Source organism: Microcaecilia unicolor, chromosome 3, assembly GCF_901765095.1.
Source record: "Microcaecilia unicolor chromosome 3, aMicUni1.1, whole genome shotgun sequence".
NCBI lineage: Eukaryota > Metazoa > Chordata > Amphibia > Gymnophiona > Siphonopidae > Microcaecilia > Microcaecilia unicolor.
In genome coordinates, this window is record NC_044033.1 from 74,940,067 (window position 1) to 74,963,408 (window position 23,342).

The following is a 23,342-nucleotide window of genomic DNA, read 5'->3' on the forward strand; positions in this document are numbered from 1 at the left end:
TCTCATTTCTTTGTCCTATATTTTATTGTAGTTCCTTTCTATGTTTGGTTTGCATTTTATTATACACCCCTCATAAGCAGTATTGAAGGCAGTGTCAAATTCATTTTGTGAAAAACAAATCAAAAAGTTAACTTACCCCCGTTTACTAAGACACGCTAGCGCCGACACGGTCGATTCACCTGAATGGGCAGTGTTGACATTGCCGCACGGCTTAGTAAACGGGGGGGGGGGGGGGGGGGGGGGGGGCTAGGATTTTTAACGTCAGTGATTCAATTTACTTTCAATTCGTTTCAAACTTAAGTCAGTTTCAGCACCAGCAGCCAGTACAGGCCTGCTCTTTGTGATAGCCCTGTATATACAATTCTTATCCTGGGTTGTTATCTAAAGCTAACAGGCAGCAAAGCCTTGACTCTGGACTCACACAGGCAGATCCAATCTCTTGGCTGCTTCCAGCTGCACCTGGAAAACTTTCTTCTGCTCTTCCCGCTCCTGCGATGTGGAGGCCAGCCAAGGTGTGAAGTCTAGGCCGATCTGTGAAGAGAACCAGTTGCAGTGTCACAGTCCATCCAGTTTGAGCCTTCAGGGCAGCACTCTGAAGCACACTTCCCCAGGCAGAAAAGCTCGTCACTAAGCATCAATTCTATAATGGCATCTGTGCACCAAGATGCCGCTAGAGAATACTAGCCTAAGTTGGCATTGATGCAACTAAATGTAGGTGTGTGTAAATTATAGAATAGTGCCTTAGAACTTACGTACTTACATGCACATTATACTTTCTATAACATATGTGCTCAAATGGTGCCTAACTGTAGCACTTTGTTAAAGAATTAAGGTGTATGTGATTTACAAAAAATTGAATAAATGTAAACTGGTGTGGGAACTGAAGGTGAAATTAGGGGCAGAGCTTGGATCCCCCCAAACAAAAATGCATTCTGCTGCCCAGGGGAGGGGACAGGAAAGGTGCTAGATGGGGGGGGGGGGGGGGGGGGGGAGAGAGAGAGAGCGATGCTGTATGGGTAGGGGGCGCCGACTAATAAGCCTCGGGAGGGGGGGAGGGCACCAGAAACCCTAGCACTGGCCCTGCTTATGGGTTAATAAAACAAATTCTCTATAGCAATGTGCACATGGGAAATGTTAATTTTATTGGTTTGAAGGCGAGTTTTCTCTTTTCAAAAAATGCTTTTGTTTACTTTTTTTTAGAGAGCTGCACAAAAAAGAAATTTGGTTCATTTCAGGACATTTTTTTATTTTTCCCCAAATTTTTTGACTTTTTTTTTTAAATTCATGTTAATATATGCATATGAAACAGGGCATACTGCACAGGTAACATCTTACATGTCTAGGCAGATAGCCCAGTGGTCCACCAGAGCTCTCCTCTGGAGGGTTTGGTGGGGGGGGGGGGGGGGGGGGGGTGTCGAGGGAGAACGGAATGGGAGGGGAGTCATGTCTATATCTATAAAACAGAGCGCAAACTTATATCAAATCAGTTCTAAAGGGTCTCGATATATCCCACCATTCTAAATTCTTTGTTCAAATGTCTGTTGAGAAAACCAGGTCCTCAGCCCATTCTTACTTTTAGAAAAACAGGGCTCTAGATGCAAATGAAGCAGAAAAGCATTCAAGAGGGAAGGCGCTGAAAGTGAAGTGATGCATAATCTCCAGATTTATCCTTGATGGAGGAGGAATAAAATGTACAGAAGCCTGAAAAGATTGAAGGTTTTAAGTAGGACAAAAGTGGGTATGAGATAACTACAAAAGGGGTCTTGTAGAACAAAGGGTCAAGAATTAGACAATCATTACCTTTGTCTCATATGGATTCTTTGAAACCCAAGATACTTTGTACCAGACTAGCAAAAGAAATTAGCCAGTAATGCTACTGCAGAGCTTTGGCAACCATAGAGATCCCTTCTTTACAAGGCTAAGCAGGGCTGTGGAGTTGGTACACCAAACCTTTGACTCCAACTCCTACTGCTATTAGGCTTTACATTTTTTATTATAATCTAAAGTACTGGTAAATATAACTTTAGATCCAGGATAAAGATATGTATATATAAATATAAAATGATAACTTTACCATATTTTATGTTTGTTTATTTTATTTCAAAGCTGGAGTCAGAGTAGGTACATTATTTACCGACTCCAACTCCACTGCCCTGAGGCTAAGGGCCCGTTTTACTAAGCTGTATTAAATATTTGAATGTTAATAGCTAAAATTAAAGCACGGTAACTGCAAAGACTCTGCATTAACTACTGGGGACATTCTTAGCATCTTTCCATACAGTTAAGACAGTAAAATGGGTCATAAGTCTAGCTGTTCAATTCCAGGATAATGCATATTTCCAAAATGCAGCCAGAAAAAGCATCCATACCACCACTGCGGGAATATAGGTGTCACGCCATTCAAGGATTGTTCTTTACTCACAGTCATAGATGCTCAAAAAGAGCACCTGGTTTTGGAAGCCCACCACACATTAAGGCAGGAGGAGAGATGGGATGGAACGGGAGAAACCTGTTCATAATTATAACTATATTATGTTGAAATGGCTTTAAATAGGTCACTGTTTTTGTTTCTAAGCATGAGAATAATGTTTAAGAAAGGATCGATGAGGGAAAAAAAATCCCTCTTTACAGTAAAGAAACAGAAACCCAGATTTTTCGATCCTTGATATCATCTGTGACTACAAAATAGATATATCCAAACTGCAAATTGTTTGGATATGTGAAAAGTCAACCCAAATTTTCACCAAGGAAGAAGCCTGTGATTAATAAGATGAGAAAGACCTTCACCTCTCCAATGGCCACCAGCTTGTCTTGAAACTTCTCAAAAAGCGGTAGGACAGGCTCCAGATCCTGGGTGAGATTATTATACACAGTTCAGGTCAATTTTGAAACAAAAATATGCATGCTGTATATTAAACAACTCCATTATTGCCAACATAGACTAAACAACTGAAAGCTGAAATGCTCCTTGATGGTTACAGTACTACTTTACACTGCTGTACACCCAGGGGTGTGCTGGTAAATTTTTAACAACAGGCTCTTTCTCCGGACGTAGCCAGCTCTGCAATTGGAAGGGCCAGGGGTGGCCGGGGGGAGCAACACTTGCCTCTTTCTCCTCCCTCCCTTCATGCGGGCACGCTAGGCATACCTTTGCTGGCAGCCAATAAATGGACTGCCACCACTCCCAACGTCTTGCTCTGAGCAGCATGCTGGAACTTCTCACACATGCTCGAGAAGTCCCAGCCTGCTGCTCAGAGCTGGAAACAAGGAGCGGGGAGCAGCAGCAGTCTATTTACTTGGCTGGCAGGGCTCAGCATCCCCACCAGCAAAGTAAAAGAGAATTCAGCAGGGGGCCCAAGCCCACATTTTGGGAGCCAGTTGTTAAAGTAGCCATGGAGGGCCCTACTTTAACAACCAGCTCCCAAAAGTCTTAAAAACTTAACAACCGGCTCTTGCAAGCCCGTGAGAGCCTGCTCCAGCACACCACTGTGTACACCATTTCAAGGAGAAAATCCTTTAAAATATTGAAGTTATTTTCTTTGTGATTGCTGGTGCCTTCCCCCACCTATCTTGTGTAGCCTATCAACAGGTTCCATAAAGGTGCAGAACATCAACCACAACTGTTCACAAGCCCTGAATCACAATAAAAATACTTTAACTCAAAATTTGTCTTCTCTTTTTCAAAGGTGCAGAGTACTAGGCCTTAAAAACATATATGTCTTTGAGGAACATTTCATCCTAGCCCTTTCAGTTGCTCTACCTTTATGTTTCAACAGTTTTTTATTGATGAGTTAACATTTTAAACACAGCCATTAAATTTGACATTTTAAATGATACATCATACTTGTATTTATACATCATTAAAGTCTATCATCAATATTTTATCCTTTTCTCCCTCCCTCCCCTTCAACCCTTTCATTATAACCCAAATGTTTGCTTTTGTACTGTTATATAAGCAGCAAAATAAAAATAAAATGCTTACTTCAGTTTATATCTCATATTGTGCGGTATTTACTATTGTTATATCTTACAAATTTAATTGATGATATACTGCTTAACAAAATCGCAACAATCAACATTTTGCGTTGAAGTATCTTCTTAGACTTGCATTCAAATTTCTAAATTATCGTCATCAATAGATTATCAATTTCTCCCACTCTCCCCCCTCATCTTCCCAGCCCCCTCCTCCCTCCCCCATATACCATATCATAAACTAAGCCCCTCTTACATAATAAGACGAAGATGAGAAAAAAAAAAAAAAAAATTTTTTATAAGCTATTCAGTATTAAACTTCGCGCACTCTGCGTCAGGGATTGAATGTAAGGTCTCCAGATCTCCAGGAACTGTGCTCTCTTCTTCGGGGAAGTTCCTACCGCCCTACGTTCATGCATTAAGAGCTCATGAATTTTGTTTCTCCAATGCCAATACTCTGGCGGGTCCACACTCAACCACCCCGCCATAATCAATTTTTTCCCCAACATGCAGGCTTTGCGTACCAGTGTCCTCTGGCTTCCTCTTTGGAGGACAAAGAGCTCATGTTTGTCGAGGATGATCCCCATGAAAGAACAATTAATTCGAGAGTCCACTAACCCCTCCAGATATTGTATTATATTATGCCAAAATCTTTGCACACCGGGGCATTCCCATAGGCCATGATAAAGTGTGCTGTCACGTTGCCGGCATTTAGAGCATAGTGGGTCCGGCACACCTCCCATCTTAAATACCTGTAGTTTGGTCATATATGCTCGATATAAAATCCGATATTGACACTCCCGCAATGCCGCATTAATCGAGATCTCAGGTATACGAGATGTCAACTGGTTATAATCCAGCGCTAAACTGGGCTTCTGCATCTCTCGTGCCCAACGTGCGGTAATTGCTTCAGTTTTTTTCTGTGGGCACATCGCCCACAGAGCCTTATGCAGTCTCGATACTGTGAACCGCTCCCCCGTTATTGTTTTGAAAAATTCCCTAATTTTTTTCCCATGTCCACTAGCCAGCTTTTCAGCATTTAATGATCTAATATAATGGGCTAATTGCTGGTAAGCGAATGTGTGGCTAATAGTAAAGCCCACCCCTAAAGCACCCAAATTTAACAGCCCTCCTCTAGTCCCCAATACATGTTCCAACCTCGTAATCCCCTGTAAAGCCCACCTTTGAAACACCCTGTTCTCTGATCCAGGTGAAAAGTTTGGGTTACCCTGTAGTGGCACTATATCCGTCATATCTCCTTCCAACCCCCAATAGTTATTAAGATCCCGCCAAATCGCCCGCATCGGATCCAATAACAAACTTCCCTTAAATTTTTTTGGTAATTTATTCTCCGCCTCATGTAATAAATAATGTGGGTGAAATGGCAAGAAATGAACCTGTTCCAATTTCCACGGGGTAAAGTCTTGTTTATCCAATAACCAGTCCCCCAGATGCCTCAACAAACACGCTTGATTATATTTTTTGATATCTGGGAGCCCTATACCTCCTAATTTCCAGGGGCCTACCAATATGTCCAAAGGCAATTTAGGCTTTCTCCCCCCCCAAATAAACTGTCTTAAATATTTATGGAACTGCTTAATGTCTTTATTTTTTAATCGTAACGGTAAAACCTGTAATGTGTAAAGCCATCGGGGGAACTCCATCATGCGGAACAACTGGATCCTCCCGTGTAGCGTTAGCGGCAAGGCCTCCCAGTGCTTTAATCGGAGTCTCATATTATCCAATAGTTTAGTAAAATTGAGAGCATAAAAAGCCTTTGTGTTCATGGCCACCTGTACTCCCAAATATTTGAGGCTCTCCCTAGCCCACTTCAACGGGAAATCATTCCCCCACTCCATTTTTACATTATCTGTATCTGTGAGTGCCAGAGATTTGGAATAGTTTATTTTAAAACCAGTAAAGTCTCCGTACTCTTGGAACAATTCCAATAGGGCTCCTAGCGACCTCTTGGGTTCTGTGAGATGTACTAATAGGTCATCCGCGAATGCAGATATTTTAAAGTCAACAGAACCCCAGGTAACCCCCACTATCTCCGGGTGGGACTCAATCTCTCGTATTAATGGGTCTAAGGACAATACAAATAATAGCGGCGAGAGAGGACACCCTTGCCTCACTCCCCTCCTTATCGAAAACGGTTGCGACCCTACCCCATTTATCCACATATACGCTTGGGGATCCGAGTAGAGAGCCCCCACCGCCTTCCTAAAAAAATCCCCAATACCTACTTTCTGCAATACTCTAAATATGAAGTGCCATACCACCCGGTCAAAGGCCTTCTCCGCGTCAAAACTTATTAGCAAAGAAGGCCTTTGCTGCTCCTTCACTTTCTCCAAGGAAGCAATAAGAGCTCTGATATTACCCACCGCCGCTCTACCTTTCACAAACCCAACTTGTGGAGAGGCCACCAAGTCCGGTAGTACTCGGGCCAACCTATTTGCCAGAATTTTTGCATACAGTTTGGCATCACAGTTTAGTAGGGAGATCGGTCTATATGATCCCATGTCCCCTGGATCCTTGCCAGGCTTAGGCAGGACAATAACTTTGGCTAGTCTAAAAGTCTCTGGAATCTTGGCGGTACTAGCCATAGAGTTAAATAAATTTAATAACGGTAAAGTCACCTGTTCCTGTAAAATCTTATAAAAAGCTATACTAAAGCCATCGGGTCCTGGTGCCTTATGTATCTCACTCTGTTGCAGGGCCAACATTAGCTCTCCTTCCTCAATAGGGGCGTCTAAGATCTCCCCCTGTTTCGTTGATATCCGTGGCATGTCAATGTTTTCCAAAAACAATGTGCTGTCTGGTATTACCCCCGATGGCTCCCCATACAGGTCCGCATAGTATCTGCGGAAACTCTCTACTATGTCTTCTTCCCGTCTGACTACTGTGCCATCCTGTCGCTTTACTTGTAGTAAACGAGTCATCCCTTTTTTCCCTTTAGCCAATCGGCTCAGCAATGTTCCTGCCTTGTTCCCAAACTGGAACAACTGGTATTTGTAGTACATTATAGACTTCTTAGCCCGCTCATGTAGGAGCTCATTTAAATCTCTCTGGGTTGTCAAATATATTAACTTCTGTTCTTCTGTTTGTGTAGCCCCATATTTCTGCCTGTGTGTACGGACCTCTTTTTCTAAGCGTAATATTTCTTTATCTCTTCGCTTCCGTGTCCACGCCCTATAGTTAATAATTTCTCCTCTCAGGACTGCCTTTGCTGTTTCCCAGTACAGCCCGTATTGGTCTTTATGTTCTTTGTTATTGTATTCATAATCTTTCCATTTGCTCTGTAGCATTTCCCGGAATTTCGCATCTTTATACAGCTCAAATGGAAAGGTCCACCCTCTATACCCACTCCAGTCCCCTCTCAGTTCCAACCTTGTCCATATGGGGGAGTGATCCGAGATTTCACTCGGACCAATTTCTGCCTCCACTATTTTGGCAAAAAGAGGACGTGATATAAGTATATAATCTATTCTAGATAGTGAAGAGTGTGCCCGAGATAAATGAGTATAATCCCTACAGCCTGGGTGTAGCACCCTCCAAGCGTCCACCAATTCCAATGTAGAGCACAAGAATGGTAGCCCCCTTTGATAATGCCGAGGCCCCAATCCTCCCTTGCTAGTCTTATCCAGCTCTGGGTCATATACCATGTTAAAGTCTCCTCCCAGCACCACATTTCCCATCTGATATGGAGTCAACAGGTCCACCAGCTCTCTATAGAAACTTTTTTCATATACATTCGGTGCATATATATTACAAAGAACGTAAGGAGTTCCCCCCATCTCCATCTCTATCAGGACATATCTACCCATTGCACTCCTCTTAACCGCTTTTATAGATATTGACAGCCCCTTTCGAATTAGTATCAATACTCCCGCCTTTTTATTATGTGCAGGAGCGCCCACTACCGCGCCCACCCAGCCCTGCTGAAATTTATCATGCTCTTGTGTTGTCAGATGTGTTTCCTGAAGAAACACTATATCGGCCGCCTGGCGTTGCAAAGCCTGCAAAATTTTTTTCCGTTTTATGGGCGAAGAAACTCCCCCTACATTCCATGATAACAATTTAACTGACCCCATCACTCCACTGCATCCATTTCCATTGTCTCAGCCTTTTCCTGTTAATCAGAGGGCGTACCTCCCAGCCCTTAGGCACCCCTCTCTTCATCCAAAATAACCACCCCTGCCGTTCTCCAGCGCGCGTTTCCAGTAATGAAAAAGAAACATTAAAATAATAGTCCATAAACCAAATAAATCTCAAATGAAAAAACAATTTAAAGGACCCCTTCTCCTCTACCCATTGTTCCCTCTCCCCCTCCCTCCCCCCCTCCCTCTCCCTCTTCCAAACTTTACACATTGTGTTCTCTAAGAACCAGACACGTTAACGCCCTGCCCCTCCCCCCTGCAGCTTCCTCTTTATCGAAATGTTCAGGTCCCACTCCCCTAAGCCCTGTTATTTTACCAACTCTCTACTCCCACTAACATATTCGGGGGGACCTCTTACACACACCATTCAAAGTACAACATTTTTATCTTGAAAACTCCCTCCCCCCTTAAACATATTTGAAGCGTCCCTTTCCAATTAACCTGCACTTGTAATCTCAATCCTAACTCTTGATATAACTTATTATGCATATTTAACTTTTTACTGCCCCACAAATCCCCAACTTATATGGAACTTAAACCATTATATTAAGTGTCTCACAATAATAGTAGCGCTCTCAAGGCTCTGCTCCCGCTACTGCTTTGGATATCTTCTGCCTCTTCGGCAAAACAGTATGAAAGTTCTTAATCCCTCGATCTTGCAATGGTATCCACTTCTTCTTCAGTGCACCCCCTCCTCAGCAGACTGCTCCATGCCTCCTTTTATTTGCTTGGCAAACTCCAATGCTTCCTTAGCAGTGTCGAAAAAACGTGTCCGGCCTTCATGCTGGACCCTCAGTCTAGCTGGATAGAGCAGTGCGAACCTAATCCGTCTGTTATGTAATTCAGTGCATGCTCCTACAAATTGCTTTCGCTGTGCTGCCACTGCCGTCGAAAAGTCTTGAAAGCATAACACCTTATGCTTATCATAATTCACCATGCCCTGAGATCGCCATAACCTCAAAATCTCCTGTTTATGGTGGTAATTTAGTATTTTACAAATTACCACTCGAGGTCTTTGCGCTTCGGGTCTCAGTTGACCCAGCCGATGTGCTCTTTCAATTTTTAAGTTGTTTATCAACTCCTGCGCTTCAAGCACCTTCGGCAACCATGCTTCCAACACGGCCCGCAGATCTACTTCCCTTACAGTCTCTGGGATCCCCACCAGCCTGATATTGTTTCTTCGTGATCTATTTTCTAGATCATCCACTTTTGATTCCAGCTGGGTAATCCTTTGTTGCCATTCTTTGTACTGACCCTCCTGCTGGGTATTTTTATCCTCCAGCTCCGATAGCCGTTGTTGGAATCCGGTCAGATCAGTTTTTAGAACCTCTAATTTCTCGTCCATAACATCGAGTTTCTCAGAGATTTTCTGCAGTTTCAGGTCTACGGAAGATTCTAATAATTGCGAAACCTCCATTGCAATTTCATTTGCCCAGGCGGAACTTACTGTTTCCCCCGAGGGGCCGGGATCCGCCATTTTGTTTTCTCCCGTTCTCCCTCGTGTTCCGTCCTTCCGCGGCGCCTTGGAGGACATATTGATGTTTTTCCACCTTATAAGTTCCGCCGTTCGCTAGTTTGGGCTATCTCGTCTATCTTTCCTTCTTTTGCCGATTTCAAATTCGCCGATTTAAGCTGCTAGGGGGGCGATCTTGCATCGGGGCCTCAGAGCTCTGTCTTGCGGCGTCCTACCCCTCGCCTAGCATCACGTGTCTCGCTCTACCTTTATATCATACTGGTAACCCAAACATCTAGTTACAGAAATATCTTGAGCTCCTCTCAGCTTGCCTGACACCAAAGATAAAACAGGATGGGCTCTTCCCTGCTCCAACATCTGAGCACTGGAACAGGAATCATGGGCTCTGCAGTCTGCTTTAACGCCTACCGCCATCTCTTGTCAAATGTCTCTCAAAGGAAACAGAGAGATAAGGAGAAGTGAATTTAGAGGTAGTCCCTTAGTCAAACTCGTACATTAACTGTTACTGTGGCCTACAGTCTTTCATGCTAGAAATCTTTGTCACTGGACCTTTGTAAGAACAGGTAAGGCCAACACCTGTCCGAGATTGTTGTTCTATTTTGCCCAAATGTTAATTTTAATAGTACATAAAGAAACATAAATAGATATATTGATAAATAAATGTACATAAATTGTTTAAATAAATGTACATAAATTGTTTAAAACAGAAACATACTAAAACCCAACATGGCCATGTTTTAGCACACACTTGCTTCAGGGGTTAAAAAGAAATTCTGAAACAAAAAAAAAAACCAAATTTTTTATAACAAACATGGCAATATTTTGAGAGTTCCTTCTCTGCAATAAGCTTTGTGTTAGTACAGTCAGGCTGCTACTAGAGGTCATGGCAGCCATTATGAAGTAGGAGCCACGATGGGCAGGAACAAGTGGACATCTCCTGGCCTTTGTCCACTAGACCACCAGGGACTGTAAAGGTAGGCCCAAATGGGCCTACAGGGACTGTAGTGGGGAGGGATGATCTGAGTTAGAGAGGGGCCTGATGCTTTTCTGTGAGACAGAGAGGAAGTATGGAATGGAAGGAGTCCACAGCACTTCAGGCTGTTACCTGAAAGTTATCTGAGCACCAGCGATGTTCAATGCAAATGCTGAGATAGCTAACTGGGCAGATAGGTATTTATGTTGGTTTGAACAATTTTTTAGAAATAGGACATATAAAGGCATATTTTCAAAGCACTTTGGGAGGCTAAGTTCCATAGGTTTCTATGGAACTTTGGGAGGCTAAGTGCTTTGAAAATGAGCCTCATAGGGCCCTGTTTACTAAGCCACGTGAGCATTTTTAGTGCAAGAAAAAATATGAAGGATATGTGGTCGATTTGGCAGGAAGATGGAGCTGAGCAGGCCGCCTCTGCTCCTGCTCTAGGCATAACGTGTCCCCCCTTTCTCTTTAGGGGAGGCGATAATGTGCATTGAAAGTCATGCTCACTTATCCTGCCATTAATAAGTCTGGAAAAGTTATTATGTAACTATCTCATCAGCCCCAGCAAGATATAAAGGCAACATTGGAAAGATATACAACCATTTTGGTACAATCAACATATTATATAAAGTGAATTTGCTTAAGCAAAGATAAAGGATAAGTACGCCAAGCATACAGGCAAACCGCCACAGTATGCAACAATGGTTTCACATTCACAGAGTATATGTGTGATAAGTCCCCAGGAGAAGAACACCCAGGTGCCGATGATCAGAACCCCCGTGCTGTTCCAAACAGGGCTCTAAAATTAGAACGGCATTAATACCCCTAAGATCAGAGCTAACAGCATGCAAATTTAGGCACGCTATTAGCTCTGATCATAGGGATACTTCTGAAGAAGGATTGTGTCAAAAGCCTGGACCTGTCAAACAGCAGAAGAGGTTTGACAGGTCCGGGATTTTCTCCAGGACCTGTCAAACCTAAACCTGCCCCCACCAAACACAAGACCTAGAGGTCCGGTAGACCTCCAAGCCCCCCCCCCCCCAAACACTAAAGAAACCTAGTGGTCTAGTGGCACTGCTAGCTCCCCCCACCTCCGTCCCCCCATTGCCATTTTGAGAAGGCACTCGAAGAGGAGTGAGGGCGTGCTAGTCCCTCCCCCTCCAACTATGGACAATGAGGTGGCTTTGGGAGGGGGTGCCAGGAGGGAGGGAGAAGGGATGAAGGTCTAACGGTCCCGCTGTGCCACCAAGTCGTTTGTTTCAATGTTGGGGGGGGGGGGGGCTAGTGGTCCTACTGGACCACCAGGGTTCATTATGGTTTTGGGGTGGGGGTCTAGAGATCCACCGGACCTCCAAGCTTTGTGCTTTTTTTTTTGGGGGGGGGGGCATATATTTGACAGGTCTGGGAGAAAATCCCGGACCTGTCAAACCTCTTCAGTGGGACTCCCCCATTCCTTCCTTGCTGGCAAACCCTAATGCCAGCTCTGAGGTGGCGTAGGGTTTGCAGTAGGAGCAGCACCCTTGTTTGGCACACTGTTCGCTGATCATTAGGGAGGAATGTGGGAGACCCTCATTTGCATGCAATTAGCGATCAGAGCCTGCGAGCGTATTGTTTCACGTGCTTGCCGGCTCTGATTCTGGGCGCAGGTAAACATGGGCACTAGTCCGGCGCTAATGGCCTCTAGCACCTGCGTTTGCTTCTGATCATCAAGGCCTCAGATAAAAATGTCCCCCTGCCCACTGAAGAGGAAAAGTACCTTCCCGACAATCCCGTAAAGCAGTTGAAGAGGTTAAAGCCATGGATTTATCCAAGTCTGAGGAAAATCCTGAGAGGAAGCCATATTCTTCAAGGAGTTCAAGAGCTACAGTTAGAGGAGCAGGGGGTGAGTCAGAATCAATAAGAGGTCATCAGCAAAAGCCGTGGTCTTAGGACTAACAGGACCTATTGTAAGGTCATGTAACACCTCCTCCTTCAGCAATGTACACAACAGCGCATTCCCCATTCTATAGGGAATCAATGTGAACCCCACTGACAAGCAAGGAGGCAAGCGGACAGGTACACAGCATATGAACAGCATCAAGAAACCAGCCAGTTATCCCCACAAGAGATAAAACTTGAAATATAAACATCCAACTCCCTTGATCAAAGGCTTTGGTGGCATCTAAACTTGCCAACAGCTACAGTATGTCTCCCTGCTGACTACAGGCCAGAGCTAAAATAGCCTTCCTTACATTCAAAACAAACTGACGACCACGAACAGAGCCAATTTGATCCTCATGGACCACGGTAGGCAAGTAAAGGTAGAGCCTATCCGCAAGGACCCTGGGACAAATCTTAAGATCCATATTAATAAAGAAATTGGAGGATAGGAGTTCGGGGAGTCCCTCAGCTTCCCAGGCTTCAACAGCAAGGTTACCAGGGCCTCATTAACATAACGAGGAAGTTCCCCTCAGGTCACAGCCTCATTGTAATACATCAACAGTGGGCCACAGAGTTGTAGTTGCAGCATTTTATAAAACTTGCCTGCATCACCATCAGGTCTGGGAGACTTAAAGGTTTTGGTGGCAGGAATCGACAGCTGAAGCTCTTTTGCCTGAAGGGGACCACAGAGCTTCAATAAGCTCTGGGGAGAAACCAGACATACCGAACTGCTGTAAATAGTCTGTAAATTGATGTATGTTTATGATTCTTTATATACTATTAAAATACATTTATTGTATTTGGAATTTGGTCTTCCTTGTTCTATTTTGTCTTTTTTTTTTTTTTAAATACCTGGCCTGTTTTTCTTGGACTGGGACAATTTAGGTGCAGTGAACTATCTGGAAGCAAAAAAACAGAAGAGGTAACCTCCTGAGGCCCAGACACTGCTAATTTTCAGATTCTCAGCTAACACGCTAACATTTATACACCTGCTCCGACAGTCTCCCACACTTCCTCCAATCTGCTTTCTCTCACTAGATATCCTTCCCTTTACTCATACATAGATATGGGCATACACAGAGTCACTGATCCCACCTCACCCTCCACACATAAAGGCACACACTGAAATACACACAAAGAAAAGCAGAAGAGGAAGAATCAAGTCCCACCTTACTTATCATCACTTTTAATATCTTCTCAGGCTGGTCTACTGTTGTTCCCGCACCCACTCATATTACTACTACTACTATTAGTAATAATTGTTTCTATAGCGCTACTAGGCATACACAGGGCTGTACACATTATATGTAGGTACTTTCTCTGTCCCTAGTGGGCTCACAATCCAAGTTTTTGTACCAGGGGTAATGGAGGTTAAGTGACTTGCCCAAAGTCACAAGGAGCTGCAGTGGGAATCAAACCCAGGTTACCAGGATCAAAGCCCACTGCACTAACCATTAGGCCACTCCTCCACTCCATATACCTCATATCACCAGAGAATCAGCTTTCGCCACAATTTTGGAACTCCTCTCAGATCACATTTGTACAGACACCTCCCACTCCAAGTTCAAGAAGCCCATTAAAACATGGCTATTTTATAATGTCTATCCCAATGCTGAAAAAGCATATCACCTAGGACCTATACATGCTTTCTCTTCTTTCAGCTGTTCCATTCCTTTTCTTCACCCCATTACTGCCCCAGTGAACACTTTCCCACCCTCTCTCTCTTATCCCCCACTAATCTTTTCCACATCTTCAACTTGATTCCCCATGATTTTATTTATTGTGAACTGTCTTGCTATGCCCTGGGATTAAAGACAGTATATAAAAAACACATACATAAATAAGAACAGGCAACAGAACAGTCAGAGGACAAAAAGGAGAGGAAATACAGAAGCAGAGAGGGGACAGGAGGCAGACCATTTCTTATAAACAGTACAGTTGTTTCCAGCCTTTTATAAGGAGTCACTGTTGTGGTAATATTCCTGTCACCTGCAGTAGAAAAGGTTGGAATCACAGCAATAGCTCAGGGGAGCTTCAAAAGACAATGCCAGGAAAGTCCGTACTCAGGAAGACTGAGCACTCCTGTCCTCCAATACGCAACACAGGGGAGGGGATATCTTACCTGCAGTCTCGCACTGCGGTGGCCCTCCTCACCACTCTGAATTGGGTGAATCCCAAAGCATGGCATAACAAAGCCAGGATATCTTAGAAGACAATAAAGAGAAGAGAGAGGCTACAGTTTCATAATACACAAAAGGCAGGTAGCCAAGCAGCACTGTGTCTCCCCCTCACAATGGGTGATATGAGCTCTCATACAGGGAAGTGATCCAGAATATGACAGCAGAAGTGTGCCCTTCTCCTAACTACAAAAACAACAGTCGCCTGCTCTCAACATTGGCATTTGCTGGCCAATAGGAAATGGCACGTTTGCTGATAACTACCCCCATCCTGTTCAGGTCAAAAGAAACAAAAAGCTGTGTGGACTGTCTATGGGCTTTAGTCCGCTCCAGAGAGGCGGCTAAGGCTTGCTTGCAATCCAAGGTATGCAGTACACTCTCACCAGGATAGACATGTGGTTTTGGGAAAAAAGTTGGAAGAACGACTGATTAAGATGGAACTCCGACAATACCTTAGGAAAGAACTTTGGGTGCGTGTGGAGAGCTACTCTATTGTGGTGAAACTTAGTGTAAGGCGAGTCAGTTACTAGGGCCTGAAGCTCACTGACTCTGCAAGCTGAAGTGACCGCCACCAGAACCACAACTTTCCAGGCCAAGCACTTCAAATGACAGGAATCTAGCAGCTTTCATCAGCTGGGTGAGGACAATGTTGAGATCCCATGACACAACAGGCGGTCTGATCAGGGGTTTTGTCAACAACAAACCTCACATGACGTGAACAACTAAAGGCTGTACAGAGATGGGCCTACCTCCCACATGATGATAAGCACATGTTGCACTGAGATGAACCCTTACAGGGTTGGTTTTTAAACCACACTCGGAGGGGTGCAGAAGGTATTCAAGCAGTTTTTGTATAGGACAAGTGAGGGGATCTAAGGCCTTGCCCTCACACCAGACAGCAAACCTCCTCCACTTAAATGAGTAACACCTCTTAGTAGAGTCTTTCCTGGAAGTCAGCAAGATATAGGAGACTCCCTCCAGCAAATCCAAGGATTCAAATTCTATGCTTGCAACATCCAAGCTGTGAAGGCATGGGTTTGACCTCATTGGCCTGAAGAAGGGTGGAGATTTCTTCTACAAGTATCTGCTTGTGCTGAGAGCTGAGTGATAGTCTTTGATGCCAATACAGGGTGTAACCGAGATGGACTATTTGAAGAATCCACTGGTCAGAGGTTACAAGGGGCCACCAGTGCTGGAAAACAATTTAGTCTCCCACCTACCGGTAGGCTGTCCGGAACAGTTAATTTGAGTGCAACTATGCTTTCTTGGAACCAGCCAAAAGTTTACCCCTTGCTTCAATTGGGGCGCCAGCTGGGACTTCTGAGGCTGGGGTGGGTAAGGCCGAGAACTCTGGGCCTGAGGCTGCTGGGCACAGGGGGAAGGTGGCACGAACCTAAGCCTTTAAGAGTAGTAGGTTCACCGTCTAAGTCCACTCAAAAACCTCTGTGAGGAAAAGAATGCAGCTGGAGGGTGCAGAGAGAGTCTGGATGGTGTCAGTATGTTTCTTTATGAGGTCAGTGACTCTTCCACCTTATCTTCAAACAAGTTGTCACCCCAACAAGGAACGTTCACCAGCCTCTCCTGAACACCAGTTCTAGGTCAGAGAAATGTAGCCATGAGAGTCTGCACATCCCCACATTCACAGCGGAGAGTCTGGACGCTATATTAAAAGAATCATGCGTGCTCCTGGCCAGATATTTCCTACACTACAGTTGCTTACTGGCCAACTGGCGAAGCTCTGCGGCCTGCTCATGTGGGAGTGTATCCGCAATCACTCTTACTGCGAACCAGAGACTGCAAGTAAAGGCTCGTGTAGAGATAGTAGGACTGGACGAGGGCAATGAACATCAAGGCCTGAAAAGTTTTCCTCCCAAACGAGTCTAGTGTCATGGCCTCTCTACTTGGGGGCTCCGAGTCAAGAGTCCTGACGCTCCTAGCTTGTTTGAGAGTGGATTTGATTTCCAGAGAGTGGTGTGGCAGTTGAGCCCTCTTGTATCTGGGAGCCTTTTGGATAGGATACTGCAAATCCACCTTCTTAGGTGCAACCTGCAGTGAGAGGGGAGATTGCCAGTTCTTCATCAGTGCATCATTAAGGATAAGGTGCAATAGTACAGTGACCCCTTCCTTAGAAGGAGACTCGTAGTCCAGAACAGTCAACATCTCCACCCTGGGCTCTTCCTCTGTTTCTAACTTAAATGGGATGGCAGAAGCCATTTTCCTAATAAAACTAGTGAAAGAGAGACCCTCAGGTGGAGATCTATGTCTTCGAGGTGGGAGGGATTAGAAGGCATCCATAAGACTCCTCCTTCAAGAAGTAATGTGAGTCCTCCTCTGAATCCCATGCGCAGTACCATTCAGACTCTTTATCGTACTCAGGTTATATTGAATGAGCCTGCCTCGACTCAGTGGATCCATGTCCACGCCCCGAAGAGAGCCAAGGTACAGCCCTACTCTCCAACTCCTCCGACGTCGAGAGTGGTACTGTATATGTCGAGGTCGAATTCTACACCCTTTGAGATGCCAGCATTGAGGATCTCTGCAATGGAGCTGTGGCCAAGTGGTTAGAGCACTGGTCTTGTCATCCAACATGGAAGATGCTTCACGAAAAACCTGGGTTAGATCCACAACTGGCACAAGTGCCCTCGATGCCTGAACAGTTTGCAACTGCAGCACCTGCGCCAGCTCCTCCCCGAGCATGGCTCAGAAACAGACACAAAGGAAGGTATCAGCAAAGGTGGGGGGAAGCAGAAGAAACGCAGACTGAGAAGGCGTCGGTGTTGGACTGGTAACTGGGACCTAGCTGCTGGGAGACTTGCGCACCGGCATCTCTTCTAAGGAGGGGAAGTGTCCTTCTGGTGCAGGTGCTTCTCAGGTACCGGCGATGCTGATGTCCCAGCGCACCCGGCACTGTGCATCGAGGAGGACCGATGCTTATGCTTCTTGGGTTTTCCCTGATGCATAGCATCGTGATTGTTTGGTGCCGATGAGGATGATGTTGTACTCCTATGAGTCCTCGGTGTTGGGTCTGATGCTGACCAGTCCCAGGGCCTACTCAGTGCACGATATCGAGAGAGGTGGAGACCTCCTCAATGCCGGTGCACACCAGTGGATGCTGAAGTCTTGGCAGCCATTGAGGTCGATGCTTCCAGTGCCAAGGTCAATGTATTTGCCTCGACCTTCAAGGTGCCAAAAAGCTTCTCCTGTTGAACCTGCCACACCCTCTGTGTTCTCAGCTGCATTTGAAAAACAGAGAGAACAAGAGTTAGGCTCATGGTCAGGTCCAAGGCACCCAATGCACCAGTTGTGCGGGTTCATTACAGAAATCACCCGATTACATTGGGCACATCTTTCAAAGCTACTGGGGGTCTTCTTGGACAAATTAAACTCCTCAATTTTGACCCGGAAAAAGGGGCAGTGTTCAAACTGAGGTTGGAGCTCCAGCCTAAAAAGGGCCTAGCAATATGCAAAAAAAAAAATAAAAGAAACTTTAAGGGCCAAAAAAACTAAGAGAAATTATATGGAAATTGAATAAAAAAGGTAAAGAGAAAAATATTCTCTGAATGGACAGAAAAAACCTGCATGGAACAGTGTTATAAGTAAGCACTGTGAGGAGAACACTATGATGTATCCTCCCTGTTCTGCAGAAAAACGAAGTTTGAGGGACCCGCGCTTATGTGTTGGGCAGGAAGGCACCAGCGCATGCACGGTGGGATGCTGCTAGAAAGCTCTTCATCTCGTTCATCAGCGTCCACACCGAGCGCCATCAGATTACATCACCCAGTTGTAAGAATACAAAGGCCTGTTTGTCCTCAGAGAACAAAAGGCACTGAAGAAGCTCTTTTGGGGTTTACATATGAGTCCTATTCTCAGGAAATCTATTTCCTGTTTGTGTGTGAGCAGGGAAGTCCTGTGAATGTCCTGACGAGGTGCACAGTACCGACTTTCCTATTTCCTCTCTGTAGCTGTACTTGCCCTGTTCTTTCAGCAGCAGGTGTGTGTGTGCTTGCTTGTTAAAGATCAAATATGTCTATTATACTGATGTGTTTTATAAATTAACTGAAAAGGTAGCTAAAACATGCACCCTGCATTCATTTTCTCTGAAAGCAAGACCCCCGGAATGAACACAAACCTTTCAGAAAGATGGAGGACCCTTTCAAATTCATCCACTTGTTCTGTCACTGAAATAAGGGCTTTGACCCCTGCCTGACAAAGAGAAAAAAAAGGAAGCACAGCTGTATCATAACAGGTCCATACAATGCAATTTCAGTAAACATTTTACAAGGAATAAAAAGTTAAACCCATCTAACAAAGACAGAAGAGCGATATTGAGAATTCACTTCCGCTCCACCACAAAGTTACTAAGTAGTACATTTAAAACAAACAGGAAAAATATATTTTCACTGAAGTTAAACTGAACTCACTGCTGTATGATTAGGAAAAAGCAACTAGCATAACTGGTTTTGAAAAAAGGGTTGGACAAATTGCTGGAGGAAAAGTCCATAAAACATTATTAAAGTAGACATGGGGAAAGCCACTACTTATCCCTGAGGTCGGTAGAATGGACTCATGCTACATTTTGAGATCTTGTCAGTTACTTATGACCTGGATTGGCCACTGTTGGAAACAGAATGCTGGGCTACATGGACAATTAGTATGTCCCAGTACGGCAATTCCTATGCTTTTAGCTCATCGTGCAGTACATACTACAGCCAGAACCAGTGTGCATTCCGGGAAGGAGATCCTGAAAGACTAGGAAAGTGACCACAAGAAAAGGTGCACACCCTTTTATTACAAAAAAAAAAAAAAAAAAGTATAAACCCCAAAGCAGTGACACATATTAGAACTAAAGAGACAGAACACTCTTGAATATGGCTCAGGACTGAAAAGCAGGACTCCAGCTAATACTGCTGCTTCACACACAATAACTGCTTGGCTTAGTCCTAAACACCCTTCAAATCCTATGTCATACCAAAACCTCCAACCAAATCCAAAGTCACACCAACCCCCCAAACAAAACCAAACCCAGTAAACCACCAAAACCTTCAACCAAACCCAAACTCAACGTCACACCAAAACCCCCAAACCAAACTCAAACCCAACGTCACAACAAAATCCCCAACCAAACTCAAACCCAACGTCACAACAAAATCCCCAACCAAACTCAAACCCAACGTCACACCAATCCCCCCAACCAAAACCAAACCCAGTGTTACATTAAAACCCCAACCAAAGTCCAAACTCTGAATACAGAGCATTATAGCTATCAACATCAGACTCACCTCATGGGATTTTTCAAGAATGACATCAACATCCTGAAAGAAGTAATATTGGTTAACAATGAAACATCTATACTCACTGTAAAATTTTCCACTAGGTGTCTCAACATCTGGAGGATGCCCTGTGATCAATGTCAACACACTAAAGAATGTAGAGTAATTGCAGAAAGGACCCCATTAAAGCGAAGGCTGTCTCTTGAAAAGTTTAAGAATCAGATTTGGATCTAGATCCACCAGCTGCTAGGGTAGTGTGGGCCAGAGCACACAGCAGACATGGCATGCTCAGGCCCACAGAGGGAAGGATGATGACTGCAGTTACTGTAGCCATCCCTGCCAGCCACAGTGCATCACTGAGATGTCATCTCTCCAACCTATGGGCTGGTGAGGGACCCCTGAACCACCCTGGCATGCTATCTAGGGAAGGGAGGAAGGGGGATGGAAGAAGTGGCAGAAACTGAGAGATATAAACATGGAAAAATGTAACATATTTCTAAAAAGTACTTTGTGTTTACTCCTTCAACATTCCTATCGTTTTCATTACCGTTTAGGGATGCCATCTAACTAGAAGCCCTTCCCTCCTAATCTAGGATGCACAAGGATAATGGAAACAGATGTGCATGTAGCCTCCCTTCGTGTTCTTGGAATAAAAGAATTTAGTAGTGGAGCACGCTGTGCCACCCTACAGAATAATCTCCCCACTATCACCATGCCAGTGCTTGCAGTAAATCTGAAACCGAGATCATCTCCAACATACCTATGCATAGGGATGAGGTTCATTTCTCTCCTGGTATGCACAAAAGAAACCCAATAGTCAAAACATTAACCCCACATAAAACCACTTTACTAATGCCTGCAGGACATAACACAAGGAAGCAAGAAAGAAAATGAAAGGCAGTGGAGATTTCTGTATCAGAATTTCAGCTCATCGGCTGTGCCTCTATTGCAGGTTCTCACACACCCTGTCTATGCCCATCCCTACAGGATCTCAGTTCCACCCATGTGTACCCTCCTCTACAAGATATTAACCCACCGTGGTAAAGCCCTCTGCAGGCTCTGCCTCGTCCTGCTGGTTTCCTCCTCTGCAAAATTATAATTTATAGATCATTCTGCCTCCTCTCCTCTGTAGCTCTCAACCCTGTCCTGCCTGTGCACTCACCTGCTGGAACTCTATTGCTGTCATATGGCAGTGGCAATCAATGAAGCCCGAAGCCATTCTCAACAGTCAGCTGCCCAGGTGGGTTATATTAAGGAACTTCCTCCCTGCATCTTTTTTTTTCCACAATACTTTATTAGAACAAGAAGCTACGAACAGGACAGTGCATGCTACGAATTTGTCTCACTTAGAAAGCGCTTTAGAGGCAGTAAGCTGCAAGATTAGCTTGTGATAGTTGTGCTTTGTATTTCTAGATCATAATAGCAGCACTGGTTCCTGGTGTGGATTTAAACAAGGAAGTTCAATAGACAGGAGTGGAAATGAGCCTATCTAGTCCGCTGTAAGCGAGGAAACCAATTTAGTTAATTCTGTTTCCACTCTCCCGCACAGCCGTCATCGCCATTCACTCAAAACAAAGCAAGCAAACCTATGAGCTGCTGCATCCACGTTGTCGTTCTTTTATTGCTGGTCCATCTTGTAACAAGTCTAAACTGTTTCAGTTGGCTTACAAGTGCCTTAAAAGGTGGAGGAGAAAATAAATAACAGTTGTATATCACTAAAACAGCTTCAAAAATTATTGTAACTGGTAGAAAACAGCAATTATAAACTCTGTAATGTGTGCTCATTTTTCTTCACTGTTCTGTACAATACAGATGGCAAGATTTCGGTGAGGATATCCTGTTTCCTGATGGGTTTATCTTGACTGTTGTTGTAATATGCCTTGGGAAGTCTGGTTTTATAAAGATGAAGGAATATATTGAAATTAAATGGAAGCAGAACTAAAGTCTCCTTTCATTGGGGCACATGGAATCACATCTTCATCTGTTTTGTAGAAGTTTACTTTTTAGATACACAAATGGATTATTCTGTTTTGAACATGTTTCAGGGGCAAGTGGTTTTATAAGTCAAAATAAAAAAATATTTTGTTTCAATGCAGATCTCTTTTGTTTATTTTATTTATTTATTTATTTGTTACATTTGTACCCCACATTTTCCCACCTTTTTGCAGGCTCAATGTGGCTTACATAGTACCGTTTAAATATAAATGGGCTGTAATAAGCCCCTAATGCAGTACATTGGTTTTCTTGTATTTTGTTCTTGTGATGACTTATATTGTGCCAAAACTGAAAACTCTTATCTCTATAATCTGGTCGATAATTAAAGGAACACTATCCGCCTTAAAAAGTTGTTTTGGGGCTGTACATGAGGAATTGTGATATTGAATGAATAAGTGTATGTTTGTGTCCCTAGTCATATATCATAAGTTTATATAATCTTTTCAAGAAATCCAGTTGGAACATAACCATAGAGGCATGGTATGGTTGCATTTTTAATATGGTGATACTAGAACCCAGCTAACGAACAGGTTATTTTGAGTTAGTCTTCATTGGACCAAACTTTCTTTCCTTGTGCCATCACTATCCAGCAGGTAGGCAGTGTCTTAAAAGATGGAGGATAAAGGATTTTTTAAAAACATTTATATCACACATTATCCCAAGCAAAGTTGGATTCAATGTGACTTACATTTGAAAATACAGTGAGACAGAATAATAGAGTTCAGTTATATCATGTGAACAAATAAATGGATATGTCTGAAACATTTAACAAAGTTGAGATTAGCATATATACCAACTGGGCATTTAAAATTCTGTCCTTTAATAATACTACATGTTCAGAAACCATAGCTATAAGTATAGACAGTTATTCAAAGATTATTATATGCACACACCAGAACAGGCATCCATCACTCTGCAATAGTAAACAAGAACTTCTACAGAGTACATCCAAAATGTAATTGTTATTCTTTATGTCCATCTTCCAAAATTCCAGACAACAGATTAGCAGGACCCTAAGCACTCCAAAACAACTAAAATCAGAAACAACACAGTTTATACCTAATTGTTCAACCACCCTTAGGATTCACCTTTGGGTTTAAAAACCATGTGTATGTAAGGTCTGGATAAACAAAACAATCAAAGTTTAAAGCAAATGCCTATATGTAATACATGGTAGCAATAATGAAACAATAATGGAATATTCACATAGCAGGTAGCCTAAGCCAACAGATTTATTTTCCACAGAACATAATTAACTTTGTATGAACTTGGTGGCTAATAGTGTGCTGAACTGGACAATGCTGTCACATTTAGACGGACTCTGGACTTCTGCATGAAGGTAGCTCTGCCCTTGTTATTCAATATCTGTCTGTTAAATAACACTAATAAAAATATCAA

At 43.7% G+C, this 23,342-nt stretch overlaps 1 protein-coding gene across 4 annotated transcripts in view; it reads right to left on the reverse strand.

The window, feature by feature from the left end:
* Positions 1 to 21,206, reverse strand: part of LOC115465525 (putative deoxyribonuclease tatdn3-A) — a 66,343-nt gene extending 45,137 nt beyond the window's left edge. For all 4 annotated transcript variants that reach the window (XR_003941426.1, XR_003941427.1, XM_030196050.1 and 1 more), the window contains exons 1-6: positions 21,112 to 21,206; positions 19,959 to 19,991; positions 18,809 to 18,882; positions 14,625 to 14,706; positions 2,788 to 2,850; positions 422 to 531 (exon numbers count right to left, since the gene is read on the reverse strand). Coding sequence is in view for 2 of the 4 variants with exons in the window: in XM_030196050.1 (XP_030051910.1) it covers positions 422 to 531; positions 2,788 to 2,850; positions 14,625 to 14,706; positions 18,809 to 18,882; positions 19,959 to 19,991; positions 21,112 to 21,168 (419 nt within the window). In the remaining 2 variants the exon portion in view is untranslated. The remainder of the gene's footprint in view (positions 1 to 421; positions 532 to 2,787; positions 2,851 to 14,624; positions 14,707 to 18,808; positions 18,883 to 19,958; positions 19,992 to 21,111) is intronic.
* Between the last annotated feature and the right edge of the window lie 2,136 nt (positions 21,207 to 23,342).